Source organism: Papaver somniferum, unplaced genomic scaffold, assembly GCF_003573695.1.
Source record: "Papaver somniferum cultivar HN1 unplaced genomic scaffold, ASM357369v1 unplaced-scaffold_107, whole genome shotgun sequence".
NCBI classification, from domain to species: domain Eukaryota; kingdom Viridiplantae; phylum Streptophyta; class Magnoliopsida; order Ranunculales; family Papaveraceae; genus Papaver; species Papaver somniferum.
Window position 1 is genome coordinate 4,520,613 of NW_020619603.1, and position 13,050 is coordinate 4,533,662.

At 36.8% G+C, this 13,050-nt stretch overlaps 2 protein-coding genes across 2 annotated transcripts; one reads left to right on the plus strand and one right to left on the minus strand.

The window, feature by feature from the left end:
• Positions 1–3,819: 3,819 nt before the first annotated feature.
• LOC113328292 (protein TIFY 10A-like) lies at positions 3,820–5,895 on the plus strand. Its single transcript, XM_026575411.1, has 4 exons — positions 3,820–4,134; positions 4,349–4,786; positions 5,239–5,323; positions 5,483–5,895. Exons 1-4 carry the CDS (start codon positions 3,975–3,977, stop codon positions 5,628–5,630), a joined length of 831 nt encoding a protein of 276 aa, XP_026431196.1. The 5' UTR covers positions 3,820–3,974; the 3' UTR covers positions 5,631–5,895.
• A 1,138-nt stretch (positions 5,896–7,033) lies between these two features.
• Positions 7,034–11,109, minus strand: LOC113327689 (probable polygalacturonase). Its single transcript, XM_026574834.1, has 5 exons — positions 10,464–11,109; positions 9,305–9,425; positions 8,393–8,641; positions 8,106–8,259; positions 7,034–7,815 (listed from the first exon to the last, which is right to left on the minus strand). The coding sequence occupies exons 1-5, from the start codon at positions 10,902–10,904 to the stop codon at positions 7,290–7,292; spliced, it is 1,491 nt and encodes a 496-aa protein (XP_026430619.1). The 5' UTR covers positions 10,905–11,109; the 3' UTR covers positions 7,034–7,289.
• Positions 11,110–13,050: the final 1,941 nt, after the last annotated feature.

The window sequence follows — 13,050 nt, forward strand, 5'->3', positions numbered from 1 at the left end:
AAGTTCCTCCAGCCATTCCACGGCTATTCCCAAAGCTTTGCATTCAAAGTACTCAGTTCCAAATTTCTCTTCTACCTCCTCATCACAGCATAGTCCCCTTGCTCCTAGACAAGTGCCTGCAAAATTTCTTACGATTAGTCCCACACTACCCTTTTTAGTAAGAGGTATATAAGAGCCATCAATATTAATTTTGACAAAATCCTTTTCTGAAGGCCTCCATCTCTTTATCTGCAAATCATTAGTAGTAGAATTTTGAAGCGAATGTAGTCCGCCGTAATTCAGTGAAGCTAATGCAAATGCTTAACTTTAAAGCTAATGTAGTTCGTCGTACTTCGGTGAAGCTAATGTAAAACGCTTAATTTTAAAGATAATGTAGTCCTCCGTAATTCAGTGAAGCTAATGTAAAACGCTTAATTTTAAACATATGTAATTTCATTTAATTCAGACCGTCGTACTTTTAAAACTAAAATTACATATGTAGTAGAATTAAAAATTACAAACAATCTCTCTAACGTCGCTCATCGCTAGCTCTTCCATTGTTATCTTCTGGAGTCAAGAATTCTTCAAGACCTGGGGATAGACCTGGGACATCCCCAATTGCCAATATATGAAGTAAATTTCCATAAGGATATAAAGATGGCTGAACAACATTAGGCGATTGGTAAGCACTATGCGATTATTGGAAAGCACTTGGTGCACTCGGTCCTCCAAGCATATGAGATGTTTGTAGTGGTGGTGGTGGTGGTGTATAGCAATCATTTGGGTTGTAGGGAGAGAATGATGATGAAATGCGCATAGGATCCATACGAAATACTTGAGGTTGAGATACAGGCACAATTTGTGGTGAAGAAGTATTGTGTCGTATATGTGGTGAAGAAGAACTTTGTTGTACTTGTGTCTCTCCCACCACTGTTTCTTCACTATCGTGCCATGATATGTTACCCCTGGTGGAATAGGAAGACTGTGACCTCCGTCCATCATCATTTACAATTGGACTCGATTCAAACATTGTGTTCTCGTGCCATTTCGGACAAACATCCAAGTGTGTAGCCCCCATTTTCCGAGTCAGCCAATACAAATCGTTCAGTTGTCTCCTCAACTCTCCCTCATTGGCAGTCACATTGTAGTTAGGATAATCACGTTCCATACCTTAGGAAACAATGGGGATCGTGTTGTCTCACCTTGTGAAGTAATACTTGTCATCTCCCAACGAATTTCGGTCAAATTTGACGAAGATGATGAAGAACTTGCACCCGTGGTGGGGTAAGTCATAAAGCATGGCTGTTTTGGAGGGGGCTGGCTAGGAACGATATTTGAATCATGGGACAGGCGTGATATCGCTGGGAGATCAAACCCATAGATGTAGAAGTTTTGTGTCCCAATTACAGGATTCGCAATCGACTCGTCACATTTTACATACAATGCTTCACTAATATTCGTTTGTGTATTAGTTCATACCTCGCCATATTGGTTCTTCTCAGCTGTTCAAAATCTGATCCAAAGGTGTGCATTTGTTGTGGCGGGTTAATTGCAATTGCATATATACCTTGCATTTGTTACTGCAGTCTTTCTCCTAGGTACCAAACCCCTCTATCCAATGGTGGAGTGTAAAATATACGCAGAGAATAATCAAGAACACGTTGTCCAACATCAGCCTCATACTGAGGAAAATCAATGTAAGGGTGAACAACGAAGAAGTTGTGGCTCCGAATCATCTGATGAAACCTCTGAACAAAACTGGAACCCGAGATGTCGCTGCCAGTTCCCTTCACTAAGTTGGTCGAGATGTACATATTCAACATTGGAAATCTTTGGGTATCGTCTTTAAATATTGGTCTACTAACACGGAAGTATGTATACCACCAATACTGCAAATTACTTCATAATTTTAGTATTTTGACTTAATCTACATTTGCTCATAAATAATAATTTTGATATTTACCTCTATCATGCCCCAGAAACCAGTGAAGTTATCTCAGCTCATGGACCCATAATCCAGCGCACAATACAATTCTGCTAAAATTGCAGATTCTCATTTATAATCTGGTGCTTTTTCAAGATCTTGTAACGCTTGAAGCCAACCAACACGAGCAACAAAAGTTGAGTTTGGAAATAATGTCTGACCCAGTACCCATAAGATAAACATCCTTTCGAGTTCAGGATAGTCATCTGCATGCTCTGGGTTTCTTGGTTGGTTAAGGAAAAACTTCAACGTTGAACATTTAATCCCACCTCCTTTCAATTGTTTATATTCTTCAGGTATTTTTGAATTTATAAACGAGGGAAAAAACGTCTCTTATATGCTATTTGATATCCATTCGTCTTGGTTGAACGGTGGCGGCTCTCCTATTCCACTTGGGATCCCACAAATGAAATACAAATCAAGGGGCATAATTCCTATTACCAGTATAATATCAACTTTGATTAATTGTTTTGATTATTTAATAATTATTTAAAAAATACAATTTAAGTTAAGTTAAACAAGTTTACCAATTTCAAAATCAATGAAATGAAATTTGTGCGTCGTCGTCCACCACCTTTCACAATATAAAGCGCACGCCAGGGATATCTGTCAACCCTTTCTCGGAGTTGAGGGGGTAAAACTCCATAAATAGCGTTTAAGTATGAAAATCCACCCCTCATTCTAAAATAATTATCAGACCGATCTTGATGCCCCGACACATGACCTTAGACTAATGATAGACCAACAACGACACTCGGCGCAGCAAACTCTGCTTCCCGATTTTGAGAAAAATCTACACCTGTAGCAGGCCGCGGTGCCGGTTCATTCCCTCGATCTCTTTTCTTCTTTACAGTATTGACCGCTTTTCTTAAAAATCCGCTCATATTATCTCAAATTTGTTTGATTTAGAAGAGTTTTAGAAGAAGGAAATAGTAGTGGTGTGACAGAAATGACGTCAGTTTAATCCAATTTATAGGTTTTGGAATATAGACATTGGAATTATGGCCTTTGGAGATATTAACGTTGGAAATTTTGTATCTCACACCAGCGTTGATAGGACCAACGCCCGCGTTTGTTTCACCAACGCCAGAGTTTGTATTCTCAACGCCAACACTTTTCCTTTAAACTCCAGCGTTTGTGTCAAGCACGCACGCTTGGTTAAAAACTAATTTGGCCATCCACCTAGCTCAACAAAAAAAAATGTGTTTGTTTGTTTCCATAGGAATTGCCCTAAGTAGCTGATATTCAACAGAAAGGTATTCAAGACAACCCAACTCCATTAGGCATCAACTGTTAGTTGGGTCAAGATGTACCATTTCTGATGGTTAATAATAAAAGAAAATACTTTTCTTTGCATAAAAAATACAGGCGAAAAACCCCACCATTCTTAGACCCCAGTGTGACCGTTGAACTCAGGACACGATGACTCCCAACCATCGTCTAAAGAGAAGGCGATACCAATCCACTGGGCTACGTAACGGTCCCAAAGTCATGCTCGAATTGATTCAGAATTTCAAACAAAACTCAGAAATTCCAGACAAATGTTGTCGGTGAACACGTTAATTTCATTTGGCCGTGATTTGGTATTATAGTCCTCTAAACAGAAAGCTCGTGAAGACATCAACAGTAAGTGGTCATAGGAGAGACTTTTTTGAGGCCTCAAACCATTCTACATAAAAATATCATTCAACCCATGTGTCTGCAATCTAAAGCATGTGGTCATGCATGATTAGAGGAGGATAATGCATCACTCATTTAAGCTACAAGGCCATGCCAACTTGCGATAAGACTAAAATAAAAATTTCAAGCAATAAAAAAACGTGTTTAAAATAAAAAATCATAAAGATAAAGGGAACACAACATCAGTCCAACAACCATAATAAGAAATATAAATTAAAAGACAAGACTTAGAATCAACTCCACATCCTATCTTGAACCACATGCTTATTCCAAGAAGTTGAAGAAGAAGAAATTGCTGAGAAGCTTGTAACTGGATTGGATTTCCGGCAAGATGTCTAGTTTCACGGCAGATGTTGAGAAGAATTCCGGTAGGAAGCCCAAATTTACCCGGACTTGTAGTATGTTGAGTCAGTATTTGAAGCAGAATGGAAGTTTTGGTGATTTGAGTCGCGAAATGACTTGTAAGAATCCTCAGCTAGATGATCCAAAAGGTATGTAGTATATAATTTCGTTTTTCGTTTAGGTTTTCGGTTTTCAAAGAGAGTTAGGTTCATCAGGCGCAAACAATTTCATATGTTTTGATATAAATTTTTCTATAAGAAGATCTTTAGGTAGAAGATCGGTCGATCGACATATCATGATTTTAGTCTTGTAGTAGTAGTATTAAAGCAAGGTATCTGATAATAAACATGTTTGTATATTCAGAGAAAACCCCCATCACTATGAATTTGTTACCAACGGATGACTTTCCGGCAAAGGCAGTACCGGAAGTAAAACCGATGGATTTGTTTCCTCAAGATACGGGCTACGTACGAAGTCTTTCTATGAAAGAACCAATCATGGAAACTGTACCGGCAGAAGAAGTATTGAAACCAACACAAGATGGTGGTACTCCAATGACGATATTTTATGCCGGACAAGTACTAGTTTTCGACAAATTACCAAAGGACAAAGCAAAAGAAATAATGGATTATGCCGATGTTATTAATAGTAGTACTACTCCTAATACTCCTCCGGCGAAGGACAAACTCATTGTGAACTCTTCTTGTATTGTTGACTTGAATTCTCCATTAGTACCACCAGATGTTCCTGTTGCAGTTTCCGCCGGAATTGGTTCCTCGGTTAAAGCTAATCTTGATTCAGGTACTAACATTTCTAGCAAAATTTAACATGTATTATTAGATTAGCGGTAATGGTTAGAAGTTCAAGGTAGTTTGTATAACAACATGTGTATTAGAAATTCAGATCTTGTCGTGTGCGATCAATTCTCAATGGTTTTACTATCTGTACAAGAGAGTTTTTTATTCAACCTCATGAATGCACATTTTTTTTCTTTTTCTTGGGTCCTTAAAATCAGTTACAGAAGTTATTAACTGTCATGTGTTGCAAATAAATCCCGAACACCGAATCTTGAACCCGAATCGTTAGGATTAGTCCGTTGTTGTCAGAATTTGCGATCCATGTACATGTTAATTAATTGAGGATCTATACTCTGAATCGAATTTCCTACATATTAATTCCTAGTTCTAGTAATAGTTGAACACTTCATCCATTCATTTAAGGGTAGGGTACTTATATTTGTTTTCTATTTGCAGGTGAAGAAAAGATGGCCAAACAAAACCATGTCCCAATTGCAAGAAAAGCATCTCTTCATCGATTCTTAGAAAAGAGAAAAGATAGGTAAGAATTCTCATAAAAACCTATGCCATAGCAGTTTCGCGTAAATGAATTCCGTTTAACAAGTACATTCAAGTAATAATCTAGCAAACCTCTTTACAAAAGCATTACCAAAGATTCGGATTCCATCACTAATTATGTTTACGTGTGGTTTAACGACAGGATTATTGCAAAAGCACCTTATCAAGTTGTTAACAACACTTCTCCCGGTACTGAAGTTTCAACCAAGCCTGCAGGAGAAAAGAAGTCATGGCTAAATTTGGCATCCTTAATGCCGCCACCACCACCAAGATTGCAGCTCCAACTGTAATTCTCATTAAGCTGCCTCATCTTTTACCTTCCATTCTACTTTAAAAATACTTAAATATTATTAATGTAGTAATTTATTAGTAATTAGGCCCAGCTTTGGGGTTTAGTCTCTTAACCCATATTTTTAATGTACACATTTTGGGGTCTATTAACTAATTCCCATGACTGCCATTATCATATCATTACATATGTCTCATTCTTGTGTTGCAACAATAATACTACTATTGATTAATTAGTCAATCGATAATTTTCTTTGTTTAAATGGATGTTACATGTTGTTTTTTTTCTTCTAATTTGATCTAAATCTGACTCGTTACACCTAAATCAAACTTCACGTATCCTTGATTTTTCATTTTTTATGGATTTGACTTCAAAATCCTCTTGCGAAGTTAGAAATCATGAAAACTCAAAAATCAAAAGGTCTGACGTCTGATTCGGACCGAATTAGATTCAAATCCGGATACCTAATTCTTAATGTGAAATTCCTCGATTTCAGTTAGCCACAGTAGTTAAATTTGTTTTGCTTTTACTTTAATCATTCTTTTTTTTTCTTTTGATGGTGAATTTGGAGGGGACCTTTTTAGTGATGCCCCCTCTTAACTCCTGTCTGCCTGTATTTCATGGATTGACCTAGATATAGTTGAAGAACTCCCACGTTTTCCATGTCTTGTATCTTCCAGAAGAAAAACAAAAAAATGATGTGTGGTGGAGCAAGAAATGGCTTTTCAGTTGTCACTTTTTGTTGTTTCCAAAACTCACTAGTCAAATTTGGAGGCAAAATAATTTATAATACAAAAAAAGATAAAGCAAATAGTTAACAGCAATGCATCACCATCTAGGTGTTGAGTCAGGACCACCACCACCACTTAGGGCCACCACCACCATTACTCTTTGTCACAAGTTAAATCTTTTCTCTACTCCACCCCCAACCACCCAAAACATCACAGGAATTCTAAATGTAGAAACCCATTACTATCAAGAGAAATGTCGCAAATAGAGACTTCTCATATCTCAAATCTCGTCTGTTGTCCGAGCATCTCTTATCTAGCAACATCACGACTAATCATTGTGAAATATGAACTGCATTAATCTATCTAACAAATTTTAGCAAACAAAATCAATGATTGGTTGTGATGCTGCTAGTTCAAAAATACTCGAACAACAGACGAGCAAAAAATTAAGGTCTCAAAAATCCATCGGATGCCTCTCTAATATAGTGGCGAAGTAATTGATTCCGACAGACCGACCCATTAAAAAGAAAAGAGATCTCAAATCAGTTCAGCAGACATAATACCTTGATAATTAAGGAAAGCATTAACACTTAGAAAAAGATCATAACACTATTAAGTTTCAAAAGAAAAGACATGATATGTAACAGTCCTTATTCCTTAACCACTCACATGAAGCAACTTTAAAATTTGAATATAAACAATTGGAATTATGAAAGTAATATACAAGTTGACAAGCAAACAGTGGAGGAAAGAATCAAACAAAACAAAATGATACAAAAACTAAAGAAAAAGATTTCATCTACCAAGAAAGGGATTTGGAGCTTCCTGCTGAATCTAAAACAGTATGATATATGTTAAATTGGATCAAGCCAAGAAAGGCGAAAGACTGAAACTGTTTTAAGAGAAAAAGAATCTGCAACTCTATCTGATCAAAAATCGTAATCTATGTTAGTAATGTTATGCATTGCAGAACGCCTGATAAGCTGGCCTTGCTCATCATACCGATCCAAGTTTTCACAAGGTGAAGGAAAAACAGAACCAATTACACGACCATGAACAAAAGCACATTGGAAAATATGTTTCTTCTTGTAAGTTATACCTACAGACATATCTCTGAAAACGACATTCTTCACTGGTATCTCTAAGCTTCCATTAATGCGGACTGGAACGCGGACACCGTTTCCATAGATACCAGTAAAGCTTATGTCCTCGATTACTGGGACTGCCTTATGGTTATATCTTTCATCAGGATGCTCATTGTAGTCTGTCTTAATAACAATTCCTACTCGAAGATTGTCAAACATTATATTACGATAGGTTATGTTTCGAACGTACCCTCCTCTACCAAGGCTGGTCTTGATCCGCACACCTCTTCTTGAGTTCCACACGTGAAGGTTCTCTACTCTTACATTTGAGACTCCACCTGACATCTCACTGCCAATAGATACTCCAGCACTGACATAAAACAACCAAGAGAGATTATGTTTAGCCAGCCCTTCCATAATAAAGATTAAGCATGAAGTATCTAAAACTAACAAGTACACATGCAGTATGAGTGTGACCAGTAAGGTGCTAGATCAAACCACACACGACCTAGGCATTGCTACATTGTGGGTGGTCTTGCACAGCCAACTTATAAGGTACTAAGAATAATATCACTCCTATGCATGAGAGAGTGAAGATAATTATCCCTTTTGACATGCAGTTGCCAGGTAATTTAGTAGTAGAATGATGAAAAGCCTCACCTGACCATAGAACGAATGACAACATTTTTTATGAGAATGTTTGTAGAGGGTTTTCCGTAATTGATTCCGTATTGATCCCAACCACTCTTTATAGCAACCCCATCATCCCCAACACTGATGTAACAGTCCTCTATAACCATGTTCTCACATGAATCTGCACCGAACAAGAATATTTAAGGATGATCAAAGAGCATCCAACAGTTAAAAAGTGACTACTTTCCCAAAATTTCTAGGTGCCTAAGAAAAAAAATTCACAGATCCTTTTGAACAAGTTTACTCATGCTTACCAGGATCGATTCCATCAGTATTTGGGGCACCAACAACAGGTGCCAGTATGGTGACGTTTGTCACGAAAACATTCTTGCAATCGTACGGATGGAGTGTCCAAAAGGGAGAATTTTGTAGAGTTATGTTAGAGAACCGGATATTATTTGACCACATAATCTGCACGAGTGGGCCTCTTGTGTGGTTGAGACGTTTCTGTCGAAACTTATCCCACCATGATTTACCTTGTCCATCAATGGTACCATTATGACCTGTGCATTAGTGAAGACAAATCAGGTACCAACTCATCAACGACTGATCTATCCTAAATCTGAATATTCATGGCAAACACAGAGAAAACAACCATCCACACCAAACTTAGTGGCTACATATGCTGTTAAACCATAAAGTAAGGATCTAAAGCTACAATAAATAACAAGATGTATGGCTAGCAACAACATACACGGTATGGCCAATTTGGATGATCCATCTATAAGTGACTCTGGCTCTGAGGTGTGACAGGATTATCAGAGTGCCTGGAACAATGAAATGAGTTGCTCCTGCCTACGGTTTGGGATGCAGAATAGAGACTACTTCTCTTCATCATGATAGATAAATTTAAGCAATACAGGGACCTCAACTGCTGGTGAAATTTGTGTTATAACCAGAAAGGTTTACAGAGTGGCCGTCATATACCTACTAGAGTTTCAATATATGAAGCATTCGGGAGGAGTTTGAATAGATAAACCCTCAAGTGTCCTCCTATCCACTGGTTGCAATATTTCATTGGAAAACTTTATTTTTATAACCCGGAGTGGCTTAAAATGCAAAAGGCACAGTTAACTAATTTCAGTGAACGTTTTATGATTTTATCATAAGTTTCACTTAGAATGGCCAAATTAGTAAAAGAAAAACTATAGAGGAAATGCACATACCTGTAATAGTGACATCAGTGAGATTTTGACCATGGATCAGACTCCCATACCGAGGACCAGCATGCTCCCTTCCAAATCCATATGACGGCAACGGGGGCATCAGTGGCCAGTACTTCTCATCCTATAACAGGATACAAGTTAATGATAGAACCAGAAATGAATTGTCAACAAATAACTAAGTACCTCCAACTCTTATAAACCTCCTCCTTATAGCAACATATACAGTCAACAGGTTCAAACATGGACATCCAAGTCGAATAGTATGATCATAAGATATGGCTGGCATTGTCTATACCTAAGCTTGAGTTTGTCTTTTGAAGGCTCGTACATCTAACAAGCCCAAGTGAGGCGCTTCGCTTGGTTTGAAATTGACATATTTTCAAAAAACTAAATTAAACATGACTTTGACTTATAGATTTGTAGTTCATTTTGCACAGCTCTCACGTTATCAAAGAAAAAATAAATATCAGACATTAAAACTAAAATGTACTAGAGAATATAGCACGTACAAGAAGACAAGGTGACCGTGAAGAGAAATCACCAAGGTGATAGTGCACTCCTTCACATGAAGCAGGACATGTCCAGAAAATACTTCGAAGATAAAATGCAATCTTTTAGTTTCCTAGTGCAAAGTCACCTTGGTGGTTTCTCTTCGGTGACCTTCGCGTCTTGTATACATGCCATACTCTAATAAATGCCAAATTTTATGATCCTAGAGCTAAGCTAATCGAACTGTCTAGTATCAAACTACTAGACACTCACAACCTATATAGGAGGTTATTACAGTTATGCTCAATTCCAGCTTGTCTCTTTACTGACAGAGCTGAAACTACAAGCAAAATTAAGCCAAATTCACACCCTTACAGTTGACATTACGTCGATCCCAATTCAAATTGTTCATAAATTCCTAGTGACAAATTACAAGACATTAACAACCAATACAAGCTCAACACAATCTCACTCAATCTTGTGTCACTTCCTTACAAACCAAGCTCAAACTACAAGCAAAAATCGATCCTATGCCCATACAGTTGACATTACACCTATCCCAATCCAAATAATGTCCCAAATCATATTTTGAATACCACATTTCAAAATTAAAACATAAACATTGATTCATATCAAAATGAGCAATAAAACTGGGGATAAGAAACCAAACCTGAATAGCAAGAATGACAGCATTTTGAGCAAGAAAAAGAGTCATATGACTAGTAAGATTGAAAGGAGCAGTAAGCCAATATCCATCAAGCACATTCAACTGCCCACCACCCCCATTCTTCAATTTCGATATTTCCAAGATTGCCCTCTCAAATGCTCTAGTATTCACAGTTCTTCCATCTCCAACACCACCAAAATCAGTCAAATTAAACACAAATGGTCTCAATTTAGGTATCACCAAAACACCCCCAGACCCAGAATTTCTTCTGAAAATCAATAACCCATCAAATAAATTCTTTTGCCAAATGAATAACACAATGAATAGAGATAACCAAAGGGTTATCAATAGACTTTGTCTTAATGAACAAAATGAAGTCCATTTCCCGAATTTGCTGCTCTGATTTACTCTTCCTATTGTAAATGTTGATGATGGGATTACCATTTTTTTTGTTAAAAATCTAATCTTGAGAAAAAATCATACAGAAATGGAAAGGTTAATGATGAGATCTGAAGAAGAAGATGGAGAATTCAGGGTTTGACCCATGATTTCTTATAGTGGTTTGAGTTGTGGGTAGTAGTGAGGGTTTTGTTTTTTCGATTTTGGGTAAAATTTAGATCAGAAATGGTGATGGGGAAAGAAGTGTTTTTTTAACTGAAAATGGAGCTGAGCTCAGGTTTTGCTTTTAGTGGTTCTATCTGGGTAGGTACGTAGGGGGCAGACGTATCCGACTTGGAGGTTTTTTTTTTTTTTTTTTTTTTTTTTTTTTTTTTTTTTTTTTGCTGACTCGGCTCCGCGTTCGAATCTGACTCGACCATTCGGCTCAAATCAGATGTCAGATCGTTTTTTTCCTATTTTGAATCGGATTTGACTCAGATCTAACCTGTGACTCGCACCTATATGAATCAGGAAATAAAATACCCCTAATTCATGAGACCAAGACATTTATTCACATATATTTTAGTCATATGAGCCAAATCTGACTCAAAAAACAAATATTTTGAGTGTGATCTAGATGAGTCAGGTGATGTCAATTAAAAAAAAAACAAGGTGTTAACAGACTCAAAAATTCTAGACGTATAACAATTTAGACAACACTAAAATAACCCTCTCACATAACTTCTAGTTTAGGGCCCAAAAACGAATCCTCCGCTAACTCCATATGGAGAGGTTGTTTTAGTGTTGTCTAAAATATTGTATGTCTAGAATCATTGTAACATACTCGTGCTGACTCATTAATCTAGATACCTACGGGTTAGGTACAAGTTTGTTTTAGTCGAGTCAGATTCGAACGCGGAGCCGAGTCAGCAAAACTTATTTGATTGCAGAAAACTTTTGAAGTGATATATGTGCATAACAGGTTAGGTAGAATTTTGTAACTTTTTCAAATACCTACGGGTCAGATACATGATTCGAGTCAGATCTGAAAACACACATTAAACAGTTGAAAACAGACGGTACCACATTTGATACAGGCCGAGTCAAACGTGTGCACTAATTAAGAATATGCAATCTCACGATGGAAATTTGCTTCCCTTTGGTTACCTAACCCTCGACTTTTGAGCAAGCAAGTAGAAGCTAATAAATGTTTAATTATTATCATTGGTCAGGCACTACTTGTAGTAGGTAGTGTAAGTTGCATAGTCGTAGACTTGTACTTGGAAGTTGTTGGGATTTGGAGACCGTAGAGATTCTATTGAATAACTATGACCAAGTTCCCTGTTAGATACGAATAGTTGTATCCGCCTTGTTAGATAACTAGAAATAACCAGTGTCATAACGACACGAGTTTAGACCAAAAATATTACGTGTAACACGGTTCTAATAAATTGATAGTAGTTGTATTAAAATAAAATAATATGAAAAACATGGAAAACTATCCTATCCATGTTTGTTCGAGAAATTGTCATAAGACAATTAAGAATACTTTGAATATTTTATCCCGATGTTTACAATTCCTTTAAATGTAATCAACGGATGAATACGTTTTGTTAATGCCGGAGACTTTATGCCGGTTCAAGTTATCGATTTATAATGGTGGAATAGACAATGCAATATATTAAAAGTTAAATGTAGGGAATATAAAATTGTCAAAGAAATACAACCTAAAAATAACGACAATATAGCATGCTGATAATCATCATATATAAAGTTAAATGTAATTGGAAGTGTAACGGGGGATTGTTTTCCTTTAAGCTATGTATGACATGTTTTGAATATTCATATTTTGATATTATGCGCGTGATTACAGAAATAAACTGTATTGTACTGGAATAGTCTTATCACGACCATTTTTTTTAATTTAAAAAAGAGATTCATTGATTAAATAAAGATTACATAATTGTCTTGTGAGACCCATTCTTTTATGTCCGAAGGAAACTCATCAAGAAGTTCAAAATTAACTTTCAGACTTCTAGCCTTTTTTGCCAGTTTATCTGCAACAGAATTACAATCTCTCCTAACTGAAACACATTGCCAGTGTGCAATTTTATTCAAAAGAAATTTAATATCTAAAACTAGACCTTGATTCAACCAATGAACACAGGGAGCTGGTTCATTGATTGATTTAACTAAAACTTCACTATCGGAT

Bases quoted from the DNA above. Each gene is read 5' to 3' on its own strand.
- LOC113327689 (XM_026574834.1), bottom strand. From the start codon at position 10,904: ATGGTAATCCCATCATCAACATTTACAATAGGAAGAGTAAATCAGAGC. The intron at 9,426-10,463 runs GTTTGGTTTCTT...ATCCTGTTATAG, and splicing joins CTGTCATTCTTGCTATTCAG to GATGAGAAGTACTGGCCACT. The intron at 8,642-9,304 runs GTATGTGCATTT...ACTAATGCACAG, and splicing joins CACTGATGTCACTATTACAG to GTCATAATGGTACCATTGAT.
- LOC113328292 (XM_026575411.1), top strand. From the start codon at position 3,975: ATGTCTAGTTTCACGGCAGATGTTGAGAAGAATTCCGGTAGGAAGCCC. The intron at 4,135-4,348 runs GTATGTAGTATA...TTGTATATTCAG, and splicing joins TCAGCTAGATGATCCAAAAG to AGAAAACCCCCATCACTATG. The intron at 5,324-5,482 runs GTAAGAATTCTC...GTTTAACGACAG, and splicing joins TTAGAAAAGAGAAAAGATAG to GATTATTGCAAAAGCACCTT.